Below are 25,359 nucleotides of genomic sequence, written 5' to 3'. Positions count from 1 at the left end.
ATGGAATCAATGCACCACTTTGCAAGAGAGCATGAGCCCCACCATTCGGTCTGTCCCCCGAGGTAATGCGGCCGCTGTGTTCCCCGAGGGCTTCCGGCCATGAAAGCAAAACAAACCATAATACAAAGCAGCTGGGATTCAGTCCGTTTTGTTCTGTCTATACAGCGATATCTATATAACGCATCATTCCGCTGGTTGCCAGCCCCACACTCGAGCCACAAATAGGAAACCCTGCTTCACCCCTCGTGTATCAAAATCCAGCTCTCGCCAGGGATGTGGTTGAACGCTGGCAAAGTGACTCGTAACGAAGCAGAGGGCGGCATATGGAGCGGAGCTGGCGCGAGCGGAGTTCTCGCTCTCTTCCGCATGGGCTGGAGGGGGCCAGGCTGTGCTTCCAGTCACATTATATCCTCTTTCCAGGCCAGCCCTGTGTTTGCACAGACGACAGACCCAAAAGAAGCCTCCTGTGTTTCTGTACAGGCTTCGTGCTGCTTGGGACTCAGGGGTAGATGGAGGCTCTGGGAATGTGATAAATGTGGTCTGTGTGGTTTGCCACTCTTCTAACTGATTAATAATAAAGACAGCTGTTCATCTTTCATGACAATATGGCTACTCATTTGAATCCAACAGCATGACAGTTCATACTCAAGATGACATGTATGCTCATGATGAGCAAAGGTTGTGTTACAGATTTATATATTGCATATTTGAAAAACTAGTCCAACTGGACAAAAGTGTGTTTTTTTTTCTGTGGCCCATTTTGTGATCAAACTAGTGTCTGAATCAGTTGAAAAATTCAGAATGTGCAGTATTGATTGAAACGGACCATTCCCAGATTACTGTCTATAACCGTTGCATGTGCTCCAGGCTCCAGGATAACCTAGAAGACTCCCCAATGTTGGGTGGGTGGATTGCACATGTCACTGTAAATGCTAAATGACCTTTGTTCACAGTTACAGTGGGCCAAATGGCACCAACGGGACCTCATGAGGGAGTGAGCAGAAGTGCTCAGGCTCAGCAACTGATGTCTCTCTCTCTCTCTGTCTATCTATCTCTCTCATGCTCTCTTTCTCTCTGTCTGTCTCTCTTTCTCTCTGTCTGCCTCTCTCTCTCTCTCTCTCTCTCTTGCTCTCTGTCCTCTTCCCCAGGTCCCCCAGTCATCGTAGGAATGAGCATAAACATCGCCAGCATCGACTCCATCTCGGAAGTCAACATGGTGAGTTGCATGGCAGCGTTACCCACTGCTCTCGCAAGTTGCTCTGTCCTCACCCACTCCGACAGCGCCTTCCTTTAGAGGTGGAGCATCTTTGGTTTATGTGTGAGCATGGCAGACCATGGTTGGGTAAGGCATAAGGGAGACGGCGTCGGCATGTTGTTGGCATGAGTTTAAATGTCTTCCTCAAGCTTTTCCTAAGGCCACCCTGGCTGCAGTCCAGGATGATTAGAACCCACACCCTTTTGGCACTTGGATGAGACCATCTTAGATGAGTCCAGTTTAGATGTGACCAGCAGCCCTGCAGGTGCACAGCTGCAAGCTACTGAAACCCCTGCTGCACACAAACCCATGTTGCTGTTAGGTTCCAGGTTAAGGATATGCAAAAACTCATTCCTGTGTAGCTGTACAAACTGCTTGCAAATGGCAACTAATGACCTCCTTATTAAAGTATGTATATCTCCATTTCACCAAGCTTTTTTAAAAGCCGATTTCTGCTTTACCGCATGCTTTGCCGCATCCTTAAAATTCCTGAGCAATGGTCAGGACTGGTTATGTAGCGTTTGTGGACCCTTTTTGGCTTAAGTTAACCACCTTTAAGTTAAGCACCACCCAGGAGCCCTTAAAAAGCAGTTTAAGAGCAGCACTATGCATTTCTGCTGACAGTACACCTTGCCCTCCCACCATGGACACCCCATGCTGGAGTTATTGCATTCATCATTTCCCTGTGCCGAGTCAGGCACCTTTAGATTTTATGAGCCTCAATGTCCAGGGTCTGCATTTATAAAGCACCTGAGAGAGAGAACGGCAGTCGGCTTTGCCTCGGGGTCTGTGGAAAGGCCAGTGCAGGTGAGGCGAACTGGTTTTCAGGCTGGCACTTTCCTGTGATCGCTCACGAATGCAGGCTATGGCTGCTTCTCGAGGAAATGTGTTGGTGCCCCAGCGCTGCGGTGGGGACAGCTGGAGTTACGGTGCCTCCGGGGACTGCGCTTCCCAGAAGCCCCTGAGGCGAGCTGCGACCTCATCATCAGAGAGGACTACAGCGTGCCTCCTGTCCCAGTCATCAGACTGCAGCCGAGACTCTTTGAGACAGCCACCTTCATACAGCTAAAATAAATCCTGCCTAAAGGATGTGCCAAGAAGAAGCTCGGTATACAATAGCCCACATCCGGTTCTTAAGCGGCTCCTTCACTTTACTCCTGACTGCTAAAAAAGGGGAAAAAAAATCCTGACAAAAACAGTTTTTATAGAAAGGCAGTTTGAAGATGAAATCTTGGGGCAGTTAGCGTTACAGCTCTGACATTTCTCACTGTCCAGTTTTGCCTCGGAGGAGATGATGAGGGCAATCAAAATGAAGTTATTGAAAGTGCTCCCCGACTGAACTCGGTGGCCAACACAGAGCGCAGTAACACTTTGCCTATTACGGTTTGCATCTGCAGCAGATTATCTCAAACAGTGAACACACAATAGTCGCGAATGATCACAGAGGGCTTTTTTTCCTGTCGCTTTGATGGTGCCAGACACGGAATTCCATGCACATGCACATGGTCTTGTCTATCGCACACATGCAGCGCTGTCAGAATCAGGCAGGTGCGTGAATCAGTTCTGGCTGCAGCATGGCACGCAGCTGCTGATGTAATACAATATTCTAGGAAACACCCCTGAAACACATCGCTGTTTGATGCGCACTTGATGCAGAACTGCTGCAAGATATTTAAAGACAATGTGCTAAGGGCAATGCAGATGTGTATGTTGCACTGCTGGAGTCTTTCTTACTATAACAATTTAAGTACAGATGAAGAGGTACATGTTTAGTTTTCCAACAAGCCAGTACCATGAGCAGGGTTTCATTTTGCTTTAATAAGACATTAAGCTGTCAGTTTAAAACTATTGCCAATCTTGCAGACAAAGTGTTGTGCTCCACCTTGAATTCCTTTTTGAATTTCAGCATCCCTGTTTGCGTAGTCTATGTACTATGCAGCATACCCTGCTGATTCCATCTGGTTTCAGCGAAGGAAATTGCTGCTAACAATTGCAGCCGAACTGTAATGTAGACACACGTGCCATCAAGTAATGCAATAAGAACAATGTGTGTCTGATGACATCATACGTTAATCATGTAAATGTAAACCATGCTCTTTGCTTACAGTAATATGGCAAAAGAGTGAGAGCGAGAGAGAGAGAGATGGAGAGGGAAAAGAAACAAAGAGAGAGCACAGGAGATGGGACGGAAAGAGAAAGTGAGATATGGACAAGGGGAACCGAGAGTGAGATATGGACAAGGGGAACCGAGAGTGAGATATGGACAAGGAGAACCGAGAGCTGGTGAGAAAAGAGCAGAGGGGAGAAAGAATGTGAGAAGAAGAGTGAGAGAACAGCTTTAGGGAGAGGGCGAGATATCCCTCCTGGTTTTGGGTTTAGTGCCACTGGAAGCCGTTTGTCCTGTCGCTGGCTACAGTTTTGATTTTAATTTGTTGGAGGTAGCAACTCAAGTGGAAAGTTCTTTCCTCTGCCTGCTGCCCCTCCTCTCCTCAAAGAGCAAATGTGCCTCTTTGATTTATTCATCATGAAGTTATTGCTGAAATTTCTTTGTGCTTAGGTGTTTTGAAGACACAGCAGTTCTGTCTGATGGTTTATGTTATTTTTGTTTCCCTGGACATTTCAGAGGAATTAAAGGACTGTGCTAAATCAGAAGAACATACGGTTGATCCAGTGTGAGAGAGGGAGGCAGATGTGCAGACTGCATAGCTCTTTGCAGATATAACTGCAGATATAACAGATATAACAGCAGATGTAACGAATAGAACTGCAGATGTAAGAGATTTTTTTGCAGGCTTATCTTTCTTAATCCAATAAATGATCAAAGCTCCAGCATCGCATGAGCCCCTTTGCCTCACCCAGCTTCACTACTACTGGCATGGGCTGTAGTAAATATCCAGTTCTTAGCAGTTCTTGCAGAGTTTCACATAAAGTTTACCACCTTCTAGTAGTTGCCTTTGCAGATGGTGAAAGAACATAAAACAGAGTTTCTTAGATGTTAATATTCTCACAGAGCATACAACTCTGGGAATATAAGTCATTTTAAGAGCAGCTGGGTGACTACAATAGTCTCCTGTGCCATCCACTTAGAGAATGCACATTCTGCCTTACTTGGGTTTTAAAACATAGACGGGAGTTTATTATTTAATATGCGCACTGGCCGATCAGCATCACCTGTCACTAGCTAATAAGCATGGCCAGTATGGCGAATGGTGCAGGACATCAGACAAATTAAAGTACCATTAAATGTCTGTATGCACTGCATCACAGTTACATTTATTCTTTTTCAATCTGATGAACAGTATGTTTCTGCACAAAACATATGGAAAGGCAAAGGCAGTGGTCACAAACCTTTCCCTAGATGCTACATAACATATATTTTCATTTTCCTGGTACATGCGATGATTCTCACTAACATTAGAATAAAGGCCTATAATAAAATCATAGAGCATAAAATCACTGTTATGCATATTCACTTAAAATCACACAACAAAATGCTTTATTGTAGGGTATTTTCACTGATTTCATGTTAATGAACACCTGAATTTATAACCTATTGATTATTGTTGCTCAAAATCATCTGCCAACAAATCACAGCATAATCACATATACACTTCCTTATTAGCTGAAAAAAAGATATAAAAACAGATTTTAAATTGTTCACACCATAACAAGAATGAAAGAATTGGATGCTTAAAAGGATGCTTCTTCCAGTGATGCTGCTCTTATTAATACTGACTGAAAGATGGTATCCTGGTAACAATATGTAAATGAGATCCATTTAAACAGTGTTAATCTAAGTAAGCCAGGTTAGCATTTGGGAGTGGCCTTTATCTGTGCTACTGTCATGGTGGCCTCATACAGAAGGTTTAGGGCAGATCATATCATGCCCTTCAGCAGCCAGGCAGCCCTGGCACCTGGGCGGAGTGCTAGGGCAGGACCTAGCCTCCTCTCTCTATTAGCATTAGCACAGCCTCCCTCCCCCTCCTCCTCTTGTTAAGATCCCAGAAGTATTCTTAAACAATGGAGCGTGGTTTATTACATTAGCCCAGGCAGATTGTGGCACCCTAGCCCCGGCCAATGCCGCACCCTAATGCTGTTTCATAAAATATGCCAATTCGGGTCTCGAGAGTACCTGTGTGGAATGTCAGGCTGTCAGGTATGTCAGGCCGTTGGAAAGTGATAGATGGACTGTGTCTTTTATCCCTTAGATAAAGCACAGTAAATCATTCCAGGGGTATATTTTGGGCCAAGTCCAGTCAAAGTGAGTTATATTCAGTCAAAAAAAAAAGGTGTTGTTTTTATTAGTTGTTTGTGTTCAAAAAACTATTTCATACTTTCTGTGTCTTCAGATTACAATAAAGAAGAAAACTGAGTAGACATGCATAAGGATATGTCTGCATTGTAATAATGCTAGTAGAATAATTTAGTTTCACTTCAATCTTGGTTAAGGTTAAGTGAGATTATTATATCTACTTCGAATGGTCTATCACATGGGGCTTTTCCGGTACATGCAACTGGTAGAGTGGTCCGAGACCATTTTCTCTTCTTCCTCGTTTTGTTCAAATTGATTTAAAGTATTGTCTCAATCAATCTTGATATGAAATAAGGAGAGCCTTAAATTCTTGTCTGACTCATCATTTAATTTATTAAGCAAAGCCGCAGTGGGACATCACTGCACTCCCAAGTGGAGTCTTGTAAACTTTATTAAATAGATTAAATTACATTTGCATTCAAATGAAACAAATATGCAAACACATGTAGAAGTGATTTAATTAAAAAAATCATTGTGTGTGTCTGTTTTTGCAATATAAAGTTGAATTTATAAACATACATGCTTGCTGAGCCACATGCTTGATCAAGGGTTGCAGTAAATACAAGTACTTAAATTAAAGGAGGATTAGAAACCAGTTTGTGATTATAACCTACTGCTTGCTAAGCATCTGGTACCTACAGTATTTTAGCAGCTTGTTGATTCTAACAAGATTCGAACAAGTTTCAGAAAGAACATGCTCTATTCTTGGCCTAATAATAATAAAAAATATTGCTTTACACTAAACAAGGCTTACATAATAAAGTACATTCATATTACTCAAAATCGTGAAATAAAACACCCAGTAAACTACACTATATACAGATCAGGTCAAACTACCCTTTAAAATGACATGGAAAAGCTCTTGCATTTCTGTTCCTCATCTAGACTATAACCCATGATTGTATGTCTGAGGTGTGTCCACTGTCTCACTGTATCAGAGGCTTTAAGGACAAGGCTGCTTGACGATGACACGAATGCACTCTGTTCAGCTGTCTTTGCACCCTTTGTCAACAGGATGCTTGGTGTGTGGTGTTGGGAGAGATCTCAGCATCTCACTCTTCTTTCCCCCCCCCCAGGACTACACCATCACCATGTACTTCCAGCAGAGCTGGCGAGACAAGAGGCTGGCCTACGCTGAGATGGCACTCAACCTGACGCTGGACAACCGTGTGGCCGATCAGCTGTGGCTGCCGGACACCTACTTCCTGAACGACAAGAAGTCCTTCCTGCATGGTGTGACAGTGAAGAACCGCATGATCCGGCTTCACCCGGACGGAACAGTCCTGTACGGTCTGAGGTGAATCTTGGCATGACTGCAGTTGATTTTCCATAGTGTCATGCTGTCATTCAGACTTTTGCAGCTTCCATAATAACAAGTTTGATCGGCTCACCCTTTAAATTCAAATAAATCCAGGGTATGCAACAGTCACTGCAGGTTCAAAGAAATTGTGCAAATGTTCTGGAATGTAGAATTACATAGTAATTTTTACAAGCACAAAATTGAAGATTTTGAGATACCAAACATATTGCACAAAACTGCATTTGGAATGAAGTCTTTCTCACACTGGCTCCCAAAAGCAGGGATCTTATATGACCTTTTATTGCTTCAGATCTGAGCAGGTTCCTTGTGTAACTTCTGGTCACAGGCAGAAACCAAAGGTTCCTTTTCACATGGCAGTTCATTTCAGGGTTAGGTGGTGACATGTTATCATATCTATGGAAGAATTTCTATTTGGTATGTTGAAGACAACTGCCAGACATTCACAGCGCACCCAGTCCTCATCAAAAATGGATGTGATAATGTTTTAGATGGAGAAGTGCTAATGGTTTTAGGTGGAGAAGTGCTATTGATTTTAGGTGGAGAAGTGATAATGGTTTAGGTGGAGCAGTGGTAATTGTATTAAGTGGAGAAGTGATCATGGTATTCGGTGGAGAAGGTGGCAAACTAGATAACCCACCCCAACTTCCTCTGACGATGTCACAAGACAGATATGTCACATGATCTTTAACAAGGTGCATCAGCACAGCTGGGTCTTTACCTCTGAACTTCTAGCTTTCTTTTGTTAGCCTGGGGCTTGTTCTTGGGAAGCACGTTTATTTCGCAGAATGCAGACCTCCATCCTGTTACGCATCCTTTGCCAGTCCTGAAGCCTGTGACATCAGAGGTGCTCTGATGCCAGTTTAGTATGCTGCTGTTCTCTATAGAATACCTAAGCTCCCACCCAGCCCCACCGTCTGACACACAGCACATTTAGGCTCGGGATTCGGTTCTGCTGGGTTTCACTGAAGCCAGAGTCCAGCGACATTTCTCCACACAAACGGAGAAGCAAAAATAAAGAAATAAAAAAAACATTCTGGAGAGCGCCAATCAGTCAGGCTATCAATAATGGAAGATGACAAACTGCTTCTTCCTCCATGGGCTCTGGCCCTGCCATGACAGAGGAGGGTCAATGAGGGCATGGCTTTTACCCCTGTCCTCACTCACCTCCTGATGAAGGCCTGATCAATAGAACATCTGGGGGTGGGTATGTCAACAGTCCACTGCATTATAGACACCAGGATTTTTTTAACTGATATATTATTTATATATATTATATTATTATATGAGCGAACCGACACAGGCCAGCGCGAGCAGGACAGCGGGGGGGAGGGACAGGGACCAGAACACTAACAGACAACAGGGACGGACACACTGACGGGCACTGGCACAGACACAAATGGAGACAAAGTGACAGATACATTAAATGTGACTGGGACTGACACAGTGACCAGGATAGGTACGTGCACATAATTAAATAACGGGTTATGAATAAGTCCGGGGAAGCTGGCAGGAGCCCCAGCCTGTCCCCAGTCGTCGGCTGGCTCGAAGTCCAACTCTGCTTTGGGGGATCGCCCTTCGCTGAGCTGGGTGTCGGTGGCTTCTCTGGCTTTGGGGCACATGCCTTAGGAAGTGCACCAGTGGTTTTGCCTGTCTCTGGGGCGGGCACTGGTGACACCTCCTTTTTGTCTCTTTGAGGCTTGCGCATAGGCACACGAGCCCTGGGGCTGTGTGCCCCAGGTGAGGGAGTGTCTTCAGACAATGACGGCACTACCTCTTTGTGAGTCACGTGGGGCAGCTTACTGATTCGAGTGCAACGTGCCTTGGGCAGAACCTTGGGCGCTTGAGGCTCGTCGCTCTCCGAAACTGCTGACCATGGGTCCATCACAGACAGGGACTTAGCAGGATGGGAAGAGGAGCCGTGATACACACAATGACGTTTATTTAGACACACAGTAGACAACGTAGCTCTAAGGTCATCAGGGAATCAAACACTGACAATACTAACGTTTACACAAAGGACTTTATATGCTCAAATTAACAACATAACGAGGAGCAGGTGTAAAACGCATGGGGGCGTGGCCACACACACACACACACACATGGGTAGACGTCTGGGGGGAGGGGCCGTACCGTGACACTAAAAAATGCCTATTAATATGTAATGGCTTGCCGCTTTGGGGAGGAGACCTTACTGCGGTTGATGCAGGCAGGGCCTGAAGTTTATAACTCATTTTCATACCTTTCATATTAGTATCATATTTCATATTAGTATTTAGTCTTATATAACTGGTATTAGTTACTGTAACTAATCTCCCATTATTTAGTGAAAAATATGCTTTAGGATTAGTAACTAAACAATCTGAGGTTAAGAGGTTAAAGTCCTGGTGCTTTGTTGGTGGAGTGTGTGTGTGTGTGTGTGTGTGTGTGTGTGTGTGTGAGTGAGTGTATAACACTGTTAGCATACTGCAACAGTCTGTTTACTTCTCAAAGAAAATCATGGGGAAAAGTACCAAATGAAACACAAGGGAGAAAATATCAAATTAAAATATAAAACGGAGGAAGATAGGTAAAGCAGACTGCCCTTGTCCTGTAATTTGAGTTATATAAAAAATGATGGGCTTTTACTAATGTTATTTGTTCCTTGGTTCCACAGGGCAGTCACAGCTGGAAACGCTTCAGAGCTAAAAACAAACGCAACTCTAAATGTTAATTATAGGACACTCACAGATAAATGCACAGAAGCCACTTTAATGGCTACATTACTATGTTACGCCTATGCTCCATTACCTAATTTAACTCCACAATCGGCAAGTATGGCATTTGCTCCAGCCACACACATTGCTATTGTCTGTAAGGATTAAAAATAGCAGCACATTCTTAAATGCTAGAATATGTTTTCACAAAAGATGATAGACTACAGCTGAATTCCGATGTAACACAAGACAAACATCAATAACGAGATCATGTATTTTATCACAATTTGTGACACCCCCCTCCCCCCAAAAAAGAGCAAAAAAAGGATAAAGTGAACTTTGTAACAGCAATGAGCCAGAAAAACCGCCCTGCAATTCAAAACTCTTTCAAATGGCCCAAGCTTGCACAGTTAGCATTTATATAAAACATTTAGTACACAGCAAACGTTTGCAGGTCTCACCTCGCATTCCAACTCAAAAACTCCAACCATCCATTGTCATGCATTGCAAATCAAGCCTGATCTGAGGTCAGCCTTAAGGGCCAAACATCTGTCATCAAGCACAGCCAGACAAAAGGTCTCAGGAGGGTGTGGACAAGCACTGAGCCAGGGGCTCCATTAATCCGAAATCATGAGCCAGACGTCTGGGACCAGGGAGACATAGACAGAGAGCCTGAGGAGAGTGGGGGTCTCCGACAGCCATATTAATGGGCAAACTTGATGATATCTAGGAGCAAGAAGAGGAATTAATGAAGTGTTAAATGCTTACCTAATATGTCTCCTGACACAGTAGGCCTAGGGTGCTAGCATGAGTTTACCCATTGACAGCTGTCGAGCTTCTAGCTTGCATGGATCTCAGGGAGCCCGGAAGCAGTTGTCAGGAGCGTTAAACACGCGAGTAAGTAGACTCACTTGTCTTGAATGTGTGGTGCATAGTTGCATGGTGAAGCTGATGGTGCAACTCTCAAACACTGCATGCTAAGTTGATCGGCCAGGTTTTGTATACCTTTAGGTAAAAGGCATAATACTTCAAATGGATGACTATCCAATGTCATTGTTGTACTGTATCTTCAGTTATACCAAGAGATATTCAAATCAAACTCCTTGAAATGTATTAATGAATTTCATATGGATTAGATATGCTTAGTGTCAGCCATGATTACAAAATTGTACATGTACAAAAGTAATACAATGTCACATAGCAGGAAAACAAACAGAATGCATTCAGAAGGGAAAGTGAAAAGATGTCCTTGGTGTTCACCAAATATAAGTGGTGAGGAAAAACATGTTTGCCATGAATGCAGCAGGGGCAGCAGGAATAACTTCTGCAGTCCCCTGTCTCCAGCTGTTATAGCGCTGGCTCTTTAGTGGAGCAGCACTCAGGGACCGACCCACTGGAGTGGTGGCACCCAAAAGGGGTGGGGGGTGGGGGGGTGGGGGGTTGGGAGTAGTGGGTGTAGGGTCTTGGGAGACTCCTGTGATGCAGGAGCCAGCCCCTGAGGCAGGAGCACTCCACTCCATTTTGTTCCAACTTCAGTGGCCCACTTCCTCCCTGCACCGAGGTTAATCCCGTACCTCCTGATGCACTGTTCCATCCTTTACGTTGCCTTGTCACATTTGCCTGCAAGAAACACAGAATGACATTATGTCTTTTGTAACTTGGTAACTAAAAACCCCTATTCCACACCATCTTAATGGCTCCAAAGTTTTTATGGGGTTACAGAAAATCCATATCCTCAGTAAAAGAGAACATGGTTAATCTGGGATCAAATAAGGTAAAATAAAATAAAAGAGAAAAGTTAAATCGAGATATTTGTTGTTTTTTTCTTAAAACAAACATTTTCAAATTTTTCTTTCAAAGAACAACACTGCATGTTTAGTCCATCATAAAACATTAGCACATTTCAGACAGTTCTTTGACTAAATTACAGTCAATGGTAACCTTTTATAGTAGGACTAGGTTTGATTTGTCTCTAACTGTTGGCCATTTGTAATTACACACACAATCAAACATTCAAAAATACAATCCCAGTGTATGTTGATCCCACATTACATAGAATGTGCCACAACAGCACACACACGCTCAGCGAAGGTATCGGAAGGCTCACTAAAAATGCATCTATGCATCTGACATAGTGAGGTGATGAGCCGAAACTCAATTACTCCCTCACCCCATTCACGTAAACTGGCGAATCCCTATTTCATTTACACAAAGCGTCCGCAAAAACCAGAGGAGCTGCTATGATTTAACATCGCAAATGTAATTACAAAAATGTGCTGCGGTAGTAAATATCTCCGTGAAGCGCCACTGGCTCCCACACAACTCATTTGTAAGGCGAAACGCTTCCCGGGGATGCTGGATTTATTGAAATTGAACGTTAGGTACACTCTTGCTCGCGCACGCATCACGTGGACATCTGTTATGAAGGGGTCACAATTCACGCCAGCATGCAGTGGAATCCTGGAATGGATGCATTGTGTGTGTTAGCTGTATGACCTTCAACTGACTCTTCATTAGTCAAATACATGCAAACCTTACTCGCCAAAGCAAGAATGACCTGTTGCCATCCAGGTTTAAGCCCATGTAGGCTGATTTGAAGTTCATTGTGGCTGTTAAGAATCATCATTGTTTCTTGAAGGAGACTTGCCTTAGAAAAATGTGACTGTTAATATAGCTGATCATGGTAGCTGTATGTATTATCTATACACTATAGCTCTTGTATTCAAAATGCTCAAATACTCAAAACTTATCTTTGTATTATTCACTAGTAATATATAAATATATTTTGCTCAGTACAAGTCAGCACATGGTAGTGTTTCTTATTCAAAATGATAGTGGCCAGCCTTGGTGCCTGACACAGTGTACTCTAGAAAGAAGTGTGATATAGAACTTGCCCAATGGAAAAGAATTTGCGATGCTCATACAAACAGCCTTAACAGAACACTAAAAAGCATACGATGTTGCAGGTACTGCAGAGACAACGTGTTGCTAAACAAACCAGGTTTACTGCAAGCAGCTGCGCCCCCCCCCCATATCTCTCTCTCCTCTCTCTCTCTCTCTCTTTATCTTTATCACTCTCATTCTCTCTCACTCATTCACTTTAATCCATTCAGTCACTCACCCATTCACTCTCACACTCACTTTTTTTCTCTCTCTCCCTATATCTCCCTCTCCAGCCCTCCCTCATTAGAAATGACACCAGGCCCTATACAATACTTGTCTACCATACAGTACTCACTTTTCCCCTTTCCTTTCTCTTGGTGAGTGGTGGCAGCTGCCAAACATTACTCATTTAGAGATTTACATGGCACAGTCAAGGCTAAGCTACGATTTCCTAAAGGTTACCAAGGTAACGGTTTTCTCTTGCATCTCTCTCTCTCACTCCCCATGTCCCCCTCCCCATCTTCCGCATGCTTCTCTATTTCTAGAATAACCACTACGGCTGCATGTATGATGGATCTGAGGAGATACCCCCTGGACGAACAGAACTGCACCCTGGAGATTGAGAGCTGTAAGTTGACCTGAAACTCACACAAACAGATACATACACACACACACACACACACACACACACACACACACACACACACACACACACTCACAGATGCATGAATATCTGCATAGTTCACAATGCATTGCCTCTCCACATGGAATAAGCCTTCAGCATAACGGTCCTGTTCTGGATCATCTTGACCCATCATCCACACACTTGTTATGGACACCTCCCAGTGTATATCCTTTTACTAAGCAACATGCTTGCTGCAGGTTATCATACTTAACAGATGTCATGAGGTCACGGTTAGCCCCTCCCTAGCGACCATGTGACCTTGGTAACCCTGTCTTTTGTCTTTGATTACTTCCTGGTTTCTTTTCTGCATGCGTCCTTGTTTTGGTTCCGATCCTTAGTTTAATTTTCTCTGCCCCTTTTTAGTTTCACCATTTTTTGTTTTCCACACCTTAGAACATATATTTAAACCTGGTGTTTGTTCAGTTTTGTTGCTGGTCATTGTCCTAGCCTTGGTTGGGTCATTATCCTAGCCCATGTCGTGTTATCTCAGTCTGTGTTCCATGTTGTACGTTTCTGTTTAGCCTGTTTAGTTATTTTCCTGGTTTTAGTGTATTACTTTCTGTTTTATCATGTTTCCTGGATCTGTGAATGTTGGTAATGTGTCCCTGGTCCTTTCTACTGACCCTGATTTAGATTAGCCCTTAATAAATATCAGAGCGTTTGTGTCTGCTCCTTGATTGCTGAAAATATACAGATTTCAGAAAAGCATAAAGCTATAAACAAACAAATGCAACAGCATTTTAGCTTCACCTTAGCAAATAACAACATAAGTACATAAACAACCTGACAAAGAATCATTAGGGATACCAGTGAATTGGACCAATGAATTTTTAGAAACACTTAAAAATGGGTTTGAGAGCACTCCGCACCCCTAAAATTTATGTCCAGAGCTTGGAGTCCAAGTTAATTACATAGAGAAGCAAACTGATAAGCTCCTAAAGCTCTGCATATTTACATTGTCTATCACCAATGGACTCAAAACCTTTTTTGGCTTGCAGTTCAATCATTGGAAGTGGGGCATCTGAAAGAGGTCATTTTCCAGAATCAGGGAGAAATGTACTTTCAATATAATGTCAACAAAAATAGCTTTCAGCCTCACTTCCAAGCCTTTTAGCCTCCTTCCTGAAAACCAGATGGCAAGTTCAAACACGTCCACTCCATCTCTTTGATGTCACATGGTGGTCTAGAGAGACCTGATGTCAGCAGGCATGATCATTACGCTAATTTACACCAATCACACATGACCGCAGTGTTGCCCACCCAACCAACAGGGGCTGTGTGCTGATAAACACTCGGAGAGGGTTTTCATTCAGGGGCCAAGTGGCAGCATTGATGTACTGAGGTAAGGTTGAACATGCTCACCTGTTTATCACTGAGGTGCCCTGTGCTATTGACCGCCAGTACCCACTGGGTGTGTGCAGCTTGTCCCTCACTAATGTAGCATTGACAAATGGCAAGGGTTGCATCTCAAATGCACTTGTTGACTTGTGGAACTACTAATGGTCAAACTACATAATGATACACTATTGGACAAATAATTTTTAATGTACAAAAACACCTTAGATTCTTGACAGCTATAGGTCAAATCAAGTCTTGGCATCGTGACAAAAAGTTTTTAAAAAATCATTTATGCTCCTTCTGCCCCCAACCCCATTAGTTTGCTTAAGGCAGCTTTGAAACTCAACATAGATAATGTCTTGAATCTACCGACCATACCATTAGGTGGAATATGCTTTGGAGATTCCCAGAAGAAGTCCATTGACAGCAAGGCTCAGCTGCTGGGATGCTCACAAGGGATCTATCCCAACTAGCCACTGAAAAATATGGGTCCAGAAGCATGCAGTCAGGGAAAAGAGTGGTGCTGTAGATCCGCAACCCTGGTGTTAAGGCCAAATGATTAGGAAGCAAAGGGTTCTAATCCAGGAAGAGAAATGATATGACCCTTGACTGACCACTGGCGTGCTTTGGTGGCATAATTAAAATAAGAAATATGGCCTAGGCAGCCCAGAGCCAAGATATCCCCAATTCCTAAGAGCATCAGGGGAAACACATGAATGCTCCAGCGACATATAAATGGACTCGTGCAATTCTGGTGCAAGAAGATGCTTCTTCAAGCCTACATTCTCTACTCAATATACTGTAAGATCAGTTTAATGTGTGACAATATTATTCTGTCAAAATATTTTCAGAATAAAATTTACATAGGTGTTTGTCTACAGCTGAGTTCCCTTATGCAGATAGGATTAACTGTGGTTGAAGTAACACTTCTCCCACAAGCCCTAACGTTGCTTTAATGAGTGATAACTGCTGGCTCTCTAGTATTCATTCATTGTTAGCCTCATCAGCATAGTCTAAAGCTTTAAAATAAGGGTCAGCCTTACTCACACTTTGTATTCTAAGAACAAAGGTCTGATCACAGCAAATTAATACCAGTATATTCCATTACATTGCGCTCACACTGGGTTTCACTGTCTTATTCATCTTTTCTACCTACAGATGGCTACACTACAGATGACATCGTCTTTTTCTGGCAAGGAGGGGACAATGCTGTGACAGGTGTGGACAAACTGGAGCTGCCACAGTTCTCCATTGTGGAGCTTCGTCTTGTGTCGAGAGAAGTGCGGTTCACCACAGGTGAGCGCTGAGCTATTCACTGACCCAGTGTGATGTGTCTAGGACCATATGAAGGTGACAACTCAGGGTTGCTGTAGCAGTATGGGACTATCAAGCGTGTCTGCTCATTGGCAGCTAGTAGTAGCAACTGAAGTTCAGGTTAAAGAGCCAAGCCTCTAGTGGTTGGCATTTCGAGCCACTGTGTTATTGTTTGGAAGCATACTTTTGGAGGTAACAATGCTACCACTATGGTTTCACGTTCGAGGCCGGTATCCCCTTTGGCCATGATGAAGATTTAGGCACATCATTTTGTGATGTTGTGTGTGCCATCAAACAATTTTAAATTCACCAGAAGCCTACAGAATAAGTGTGAATAAGGTATAGGCAGAGGACTATTGATTCATAAGATGCACAGGAAGCCAGATTGTGTCATCTGTCACTATATGTTGCTAACAGTAATTTGCAGTTTAACTTAAGGCTCGATGAAGTCCCCCACACTTTCCCTTTGATAAAACTGTAGTCAAAAGGATCCCAGTGGAATCGGGTATGCATCTGTTATGGTTGGCCATAAACAGCAGAGTAAAGTTGAAGCTGTGGAAAACCACGGGGGATAGGAAAAGACATTACTCTTGCATTAACAACCTGCTGATGCAGTGATTTGAGTAATCAATCATTTCAAAGTGGCAATTAATCTCATGTCAGATTTGTGTCGGGGGCTCAAGGCATCATAAGCTTCATGTCATGGGAACCTGTATAAAAACAGCATCACATATATTTAATGACAAACATACACAGGAAGAGAACTCACTGGACAGTCTCAAAACTGAGGGTTTTGAGGAAAACTAAGTCATTATTTAATTGTATGCTATTAAGGGTCCTCCATGTAGTTCCTTTTTTTCTTTAGTTATAGATTTATAATGCCTAAGAAAGGTTTATAAAATCATTTAATGCTATATGAATTCCAATTTGAGTAGAAATAACTATGATGACTCTTTTCCTTAGTACATATATATGTATTTACTTATTTGTGTGGAACAGTGTTCTTAAATTAAAATTTTTGACACATTTTAAATGTGCTTATTTAATATAAAATGATAATTGCATAAACATATCTGTAAATATTATTTTTCTCACTTTTAAATGTTGCAGTATAAATATACTATATTTCAGCATAGCTTCAGTTTTGATGGATAACAAGCATTGCATGAGGCACACCTACCATCGAAAAGCTCTTAAGTTGTTTTTTTTTCATAAAGAGCACTTGATCTCAATTCTCAATTTTAGGGGACATGTCCATTTTGATGACTTTTTCTTAGATTCCACTTTGGTGATATTTAATAGAAGGGGGAGCACTGCAGCTTTCTGTGACAGTTCTCAGAGGGCCGTGGAATCTGCCGTGCTGGCGCCTTTCAGCCACGTTTAACTGGAATCAAACCTGTCCCCAGGAAGGACTCCATTGCTTCGGGGAAATTAAATGCTTCATCCAAAACAAATGGCGAGCAGGGCCGCCTGCCGTGTAGTGGGAGTGTTGACTGTGAAACGCTGTGCTTTTTCCTGCACGTGCTTCTTAACTGACCCCTTCTCTGGACCCTCTGTCCGTCTCCACCCAGGCTCCTATCCACGGCTGTCGCTGAGTTTCCGCATCAAGAGAAACATCGGCTACTTCATCCTGCAGACCTACATGCCGTCCATCCTGATCACTATCCTGTCCTGGGTCTCCTTCTGGATCAACTATGATGCCTCCGCCGCTCGAGTGGCCCTGGGTAAGGACCCTGGTTATGGAGTGCTGTGATTGTGCAAAAGCAACATATAGCTTTTGATAAGTTTTGTGGTAATTGCCAAAAATGTCAAATTTCCTTGTACCCAAAAACAGTTTAAAATAAAACCAGTAATATAGTAATATAAAAACAGTGGGAAGGAGGAATTAAAGGAGAAATAAATAACAAAGATCGAACAGCTGACATGTAGCTTTACTCCCTCACAGGGGTTACCACGGTGCTCACCATGACAACCATTAACACCCACCTGCGGGAGACCCTCCCCAAGATCCCTTATGTGAAAGCCATTGATGTCTACCTCATGGGCTGCTTTGTCTTTGTGTTCCTGGCCCTGCTCGAATATGCCTTTGTGAACTACGTGTTCTTCGGGAGAGGACCCCAGCAGCAGAAGAAAATCAATGAGAGGCTCAACAAAGCCAACAACGAGCGTCCCCGCTATGAGGACAAGCGTCTGCGCGAGCAGGTGGGAACAGCCATGGCCACCCAACAGCCCCACTTCGCTCTTAATCTGCATCAGGAGACTAAACGTGATCAAATTAAATATTCAAGTGTCATCAAATAGTATTACATATGCACTTTAGGTGATCTTTGTTCTGCAGCATGTGTAAGCATTAGGGCTTAGACACAGTGCCTAGAAATTCACTCAATGGCACCATCTGCAATGCATTCAGAGGCCTCACTGTCCATTGCTTAACTGAAGGCTTCTTTCATACAATCGGAGCTCTTTCTGCATCGTTAAGAGGGGCCTAGCTTGCTCAGAACTTGTGCAAGATGACATTGTCATTACTTTATCAGGTTCTTGCCTGGTCACTGCCGCAGGGTAACCTCAATCTAACTACAGATACATCCAAGCAAGCTTTTCCACATTTAATTTTCAATGGTCAAATTTACTGATTTATCCTTAAATCTCTTGATCACACTAGATATCACTGTAATTGTTTTTAGATGAAAAATTGTTTGTCCATGCAATGACTGCGTTGCATACTCTGAAAGTTTTCAGAATGTCTTTCATGGGCGACAACAGTCAATTGGGTGACCAAACCTATATTTGAGGAACTAACACATGAGGGAGGGACAGATGCCACTACAGTCATACTGAATGAAGCCAAGTCAAGGCGTCTGTGTATGAAAGATAACATGGCACACTTTTATGCAGTTTCCTTGTTGACCCAAACGTTATGCATTTTTTGTATTTTTTGGACAAAAAAATGTTGCTTGATGCTTGACTGTCAAAGTTTTTATGGACATTTTAATGTTCTTTTCATCTTTCCTTTCACATTGCAAGGACTCCATTTCAGCGCCGTTTCAAACCAACACCCTCAGGTCATATACACAGCGGAGAAATCTGTATCTCGAAGAACAAAGAAAAGTGAGGGTACATGCATTTAGAACTCATAATAGCTGCAAGCCTGCAGATTCAGCTCATACAATTCCATTAACAAATGTTTGTGTGTCAGCCATGATGTTCTGAGTGAAGCTCTGTAAAGTTCTGTAGTTTCTTCCAAGTATTGTTCATTGTAAATGTGGCATGGTATCACCATTGCATTTGCATGAGTCACTACACTGTGAGGCAAGTCAGATGTCTCTGAGATACTTTAGGACCACTGTCCCAAGACGCCCCCCCCCCCGCCAGTGACCGCTGCTTTTTCTCTCTCTCTCTTTCTGTCTCTCTCCCTCGTTCTCTCTCCTCTCTGGTCTCCTCAAGGTGGATGCGTACGGCAACATCCTGCTCACTACGCTGGAGATGAACAACGAGGTCATGCCGTCGGACGTGGGCGGCAGCATGAGTGACTCGCGGAACTCGGTGCTGTCGTTTGACAGCTCTGGCGTGCAGTTCCGCAAGCCAGCCGGTGGCGGCGGCGCGGGTGGTGCTTCCTCGTCGCGCGATGGCTTTGGCCACCACTCGCTGGACCGCAGCGCCATGCGCGCCCGCGCCAACTGCCGCCTGCGGAGGCGGTCATCGAAGCTGAAGCTCAAGATCCCCAACCTGACGGATGTCAGCACCATTGACAAATGGTCCCGGGTGATCTTCCCCATCACATTCGGATTCTTCAACCTTATCTACTGGTTGTACTATGTGAATTGATGCGCATCCTTCTAGGAAACATGGGCCATATTTTGAGAGCACATTGAATTGGCTTTGATACAATTGGAAAATATGTATACACATATAGGAAAAGTTCATACATATGTATATGCATATTTCTATATATTATATTTCTATATACACATGTGTAAAAAATCGAAAGGACTTTTCCAATGTAAAAAAAAAGTATTATATAGACTGACTTGAATGTTTAAGAATAATGCGAGACAAACATTTGAAGCATTTTAATTTCTTTTTCTTCTGAAGCTACAAACAAACATACCAACATAAAAACAAACCTCCCCCCACCCCCCAGAGGGTTTGGAACTAAAGACTGCATGATATTTTTGCTAAAAGAAAGATTGCAAGATACACAAAAGGACATATCAGAGCGTCTCATTGGCTTTTTATTGGTACACACTGAAATCAGCCTTTTCCAACTGCAGCTCATGAAAACAGTGATGGCTTGTATGCTTTTGGCCACTGACTGTGTAGAATACCCTCCCATCCCACTGCCCCAACCCGACCCCCATTCCACTCACTGCTCCCTCTTACCTCCTTGTCTCCCATGAAAGAGACTTACGGAATTGTCCATTTCTACGCTGTACAGCAACATGTTTTGGATTATGTGTCCTACCCTTGATTTTTTGCGAGAGACCGCGTTTCTCTTTCTCGGATATTCTCGGAGCTCTGGTCATTTGGTTTACATTGGACGGCCATCCCGCGACTGAAAACCACCAAGCCCTGCCCAGAGTCTTCTTTTCATTTCTCTCTTCATGAAGTTTTTTGTGAGCGATTCCTATTTTTCATTCTGGTCCTAAGGATTATGACTACTCTGGTTGCTATTATTTTCTCTTGAAAAACCCAGTGTTTTGGGGAGAGCATTACTTAAACATAGAGTTCTAGAGTTAGCGCATTGCTAGATAATGAGCCACAGATATGCATTGTTCATTTGTTGTTTGTTTTGTTTCGAGAAAAGAAAAAAAAGGCATCAAGTGTACATTCACTCAGTATCCTCAGTGACATGGTTAGGTAGTATAATTGCACTCTTACTTTATTCTTGTTCCTAGTGGAATCCATCTGTTTTGTAGATACAGTACTCATGAATATCATATATGGCTTTGTGTTGTGTGAGGACATGAGGGGACCATGGTGAGCTACAGTTGTTTGTCAAAGCTTGGATTTGAAGTTAGTCCATTAACTACATGAAGATGTACAAAAAAAGAAAAAAAAGAAAAAGAAAAGAACATTGTGTATTAAAACAAGAGAGGTGGTCATTGTTTTTAATCTGTTTCATGTTTAAGTTGGGTGACCAGCCCACAGTGTGACCTGAAACTGTACATGGTAACGCACATGTTGTCGTGGCCCATCCAGAAAGCGATTCATGCTGTTGTTTTTGGTTACTCTAAAAATGTGCCTGTCTAAAACCTGAAGGAGGTATCCTCAGTCGATCATTGATGTAAAAGATGGACAAACAGTCCTCAGTCCTTTGACCTTTCACCTTACCGTAACTCCACCCACAGCCCTGATGTTACACATCTTAGGATTTGATCCCAAAGACTGATGACATCAGCACGATCAGGAAAAAAAAGAGCTTCTGAGTCTTTACGGGGCAAAATGAGATGTACGCTAAAAGCCATGAACTGAAGTGACAACCAAAAAGGCCTATAATCCATTCTTATTCCATTCCTATTTATTTTGTCTTATTTCCTCTGCCTCCCTGACCACATCTGTTTAGAGTTCCATGCACCCTGTCATGCAACAAAGCTTCCGGAGGACTTTCAGCAGACCTCTGTCCATCAGTACATGACCACCACAAGTCTGCTCCACATGCTTGTCCTTTTGAGCCCCAGATGCCCGCTGGGGTGCCACCTGTATCTCCATCCAGCCTACATTCAAAGGCCAGACTCCCTCGGCATCTGTGTTTCGGCTGCTCACGATGCATGCACAGGCTGATGGCAGCTAGGTGGCGCCTCTCACAGCAGAGCCAAGTCCATCCATGGTGAAGTATGGCATGCAGGTTGCAGGAGTATGGCTTTGGGATCTAGTGGACCTTCGCCATCACATGACAGGGTGGGTTGAGGGCCCATGACTCTGCTGTTAGTCCCGGTGGAAGATGTCCTGAGCAGGTCTCAGTCCTCAGAGCCCAGCAGAGTCCTCCAGCTCTCAACTCTTCCTCATTGCACCATACCACTCCATGCAACATGGCTCAACTAAGCCTAATAGAGAGAGATAGATCGTCAGACCACTAATATGGTATTCTTGCTTTAGGGAGCAAAGGAAACAAGGACATTATTGTGCAGGGTAAAGGAAATCATTGGTACTAGTCTGTTAAAGGCTGTTGAGTAAAGTTTTTAGGACTTGAGCATGTTGGAGTTAATTATGGCTTTTGCATTAATCCTTCCATGTCCTCCAGGAGCAAAGTGACTGCAGGACTTGGTCGGTACTAAGTGCAAGCTGGAGAATATGTACATCTCAAATGTAGCAAAGCTGCATTTAAACTCAGTAAGTGGATAAATGACAATGGAAACTAGGTACCCTGCAATGGAATTTTGGGAAAGTGAACTATGTAATGAAGGTCTTGGCTTGTTACAGTTTCAAAGTAGAAACACATGAGTAGACATTTAGTTAACTGTCTGAAAGATACATATTGAAAGGCAAAGCCCCAACATTGTCAAAAAAGAGGAGTTTGATGGTATTAAAGGTGATATCACTCATGCATGTGATACGGATAAGTTAGTAAGTTTAACTTGCATTGCTCATTCTGATCCATGTGGACATAACATGGGCTAGTTTGTGAATGCTAAAACAATCATCTGTGATTGCTATGTGAGGAAAGCTGAACTGTCAAATCGTGATAGATGGTTTCTGTGACTTTGGAAAATGGAAAGACAAGGCAGGAAACAGGGTTTTTCTTTGCTTATGAATTCATAGGCCATTGAAAAAGTTGACATTGCTTGAATGCTTGGTAGCATGCACACATGCCAACATGCTCTCATCCCATGTGACTGCCCCTGCCTTTAAATAATGAGACTGCACAAACTGACAAAAAAAGAGGAGAAAAATATATTTTTACATCAAATATAAGTGCACTGTAAATTTATCAATCAGATAGCAACTTATCTAAGGTAGACTATTTCTCTTTTAGTAATTGACCCTAGAACAAAAATTAAACATTTGATAGAATGATAGATTGTCTGTAATCAACAGAAATTTTCTGGAGTAGCTAGAGTAATTTGTTTAAATATGAATATACTCAGATTAAGCCTATTCAATGATTGGGTTTTCAGTAGAGAATTTTCCATTAAGTAAACTATTCTGTAGCTTGGCTTAAGCTATTTAACAAAAGTCCCTCACTTAATGTCTTATGTTCAGGAACAAAATGATTTTCCTACTTTATCGGTCAAATTACTCATCTATTAATACTTATTAATCACCCACCTTATTTGCAGTTTCTATGCACTCTTACTCTGTGATACTCAGTTAAATGTGCCACAAAATCTGAAATGTTATTGGTCAGGATGTATCTGTTCTCAGCCAATCAAAATTGATAAGGGCTGAGCAGTGAACAGAGCAGAGGATTGTTGCATTGCAATGTAGTCACCCTGTGCCATACTGACATGTCATGGCACTTTCTCTAAGGATTACCATGATGATTTCTATGATAACTAAGAACAGAGAGTGGAAGTTTTGGCTTTATGGACTGTCAAGCCAATCAGCGTGTCATCTATAGACATTAGATATTATGTTGAGTATCAACATGTTCTTGTAGCACCAGCACTCGGCGAATTCACAGTGACCAACTGAACCTTGAACTTGGTCAAATTTTAGATAGAATGCTGGTTTGTGGGCACCATTGATTGCCCTGCAAGATTTGCCTTAATTAGATTACGGAAGCATTTTTACACGTATACCAGTATATCAGAGCAATACAATGCAAATACCACACAGCAAGTCAGTTCAAGCCTTAATGGTCATAAGAGTCATTATAATCATGGTAAGTCACTGATTTATCAATTAAGGATCAATTGTAGACTGAGGTAAATCCAAGACAATGTTGGTTGCTGCAAACATGTTTAACAATGATGTTCATTTTAGACTAGTATAAATCTTGATAAATCGCCTAATAGTGAAATGTATATATCATTCTAAATATGCTGCAAAAGTATTTCCCAGAGAAAATAAAACTTGCTATAGTAATGGCCAGCATCAGTTAAGATCCCTTGTTAGCATGTTCATCTGTTTCACTGGATCCATGTTTGAGACTCACACAGTGAAGTACTTTTGTTGACACTGTCAAAATTAGGAGCCATGTGAAATAGAACTCAGTTTAGAGAACAATATTGCTAGTTTACATCTGTAATCACCTAGCTTTTCTAGAAATTAAACAAAAACTATCACAGTTTAAATGCAGTCTAAAGCTGAGAATGTCACTTATGTCAGCGTGTCACTTAGCAAAGTACATTAGCATAAATTGTTTATTTGAAAGTTCACAGTTTCATGTCAACGCTGGAATCAACATCTAAGACCGATATGCTAGTTTACAGTGGTCAGCTGGCCAAATTACTCAGATACATGTAGCAACACCAAACTGGAAAGGAGGTGTATGTTTTGTGGCAGTCCTTGCCTTACAGCTAACCACTATAGTCATGTCCTGCTGCTCATTTTTGTGTTGTTTGCTCAGTAGAAGAATTCTGACATATATTGAAAAGGACACGCCCGCTCATGTGATTACACTCCAAAAAAGGAACTCTTCTAACACGTTTCCTTGGTTTCCTCTCTGTTCAAACTGACATAGCATTATTGTCCTCTATTTGATCAGTTTGGTATGAACAGGTCTTAAAATGAGTAATCACCTTCCCTTTCCGTGTCTAGTGGACAGTTTGAAGTTGACAGTATTGCTCTGTATCTTCAGTGTTCTGAGGAACAAGACAATGATGCTATTTTGCTGACATGGTAGCATCACAAAGGCTGTAATACTCCTAGTATCTGGGAGTTTTGTCATGTTGTGTACCTTTAAAACTGTGAGAAGGAGAGGGAAAAATGACTCTCAATACTAACCTATCCACAATCTTAAATAAAACATGGTCAAACTTTTGAGAACTTTTTTAAATTACAAAGCTTAAGCACTCTTTTGAGAATAAGCATTTCATGTGGCAGATGCAGATATCATTGCATTCGCTGTCACCGTTTCCATCGACAACGATGGACATGCCAAGCTGAAACAGTACCCACGTGAGGAACATTTTACTAAGAGACTTACGAATGACATTATGTCAAGGTAGCACTCTGGTCATTGAGGTGATTGTTGGCCTTTCTTGGAGAATGTGTCATAGTGTTAGACTTGCTTCACTGAATTGTTCTGTGTCTTAATGGTTCTTAATTGTTTAGGAATAACTAAAATTTATTTGATTTTAACTTACTTTTGTGTGTGTGTGTGTGTGTGTGTGTGTATGTGTGTGTGTATGTGTGTGTATATATATATATATATATATATATATATATATATATATATATATATATATATATATATATATATATATATATATATATATAGTGGGTGTGGGTGTGGGTGTGTGTGTGTGTGAGAGAGAGAGAGAGAGAGCTTTATATGATATCAGGGATGGGGCGGGGCAAAAAAAAAACATTCTGTGACAATGGCGAACGAATAGCAATCTCATCCTCCATTCCATACACATTATTCCACTGACTTTAACAAACCCTCAATATTTC

General features: G+C 42.4%; 1 protein-coding gene across 2 annotated transcripts in view; it reads left to right on the top strand.

The window, feature by feature from the left end:
* Positions 1–25,085, top strand: part of gabrb4 (gamma-aminobutyric acid type A receptor subunit beta4) — a 46,508-nt gene extending 21,423 nt beyond the window's left edge. The window contains exons 3-10 of one of the 2 annotated variants that reach the window (XM_035527552.2): positions 1,149–1,216; positions 6,644–6,864; positions 13,010–13,092; positions 15,646–15,783; positions 17,373–17,525; positions 17,747–18,003; positions 18,826–18,909; positions 19,246–25,085. In XM_035527552.2, coding sequence (XP_035383445.1) covers positions 1,149–1,216; positions 6,644–6,864; positions 13,010–13,092; positions 15,646–15,783; positions 17,373–17,525; positions 17,747–18,003; positions 18,826–18,909; positions 19,246–19,626 — 1,385 coding nt within the window. In that variant the 3' untranslated portion in view covers positions 19,627–25,085. Of the gene's footprint in view, positions 1–1,148; positions 1,217–6,643; positions 6,865–13,009; positions 13,093–15,645; positions 15,784–17,372; positions 17,526–17,746; positions 18,004–18,825; positions 18,916–19,245 lie in introns of both variants that reach the window. The other variant, XM_027019457.3, reaches the window with a different exon arrangement.
* The last annotated feature ends 274 nt before the right edge of the window (positions 25,086–25,359 follow it).

This window comes from Electrophorus electricus, chromosome 8 (genome assembly GCF_041902795.1).
Source record: "Electrophorus electricus isolate QZ-2024a chromosome 8, ASM4190279v1, whole genome shotgun sequence".
NCBI lineage: Eukaryota > Metazoa > Chordata > Actinopteri > Gymnotiformes > Gymnotidae > Electrophorus > Electrophorus electricus.
The sequence above is the reverse complement of the archived record's forward strand: the minus strand, read 5'-3'. Positions and strand labels throughout refer to the sequence as shown.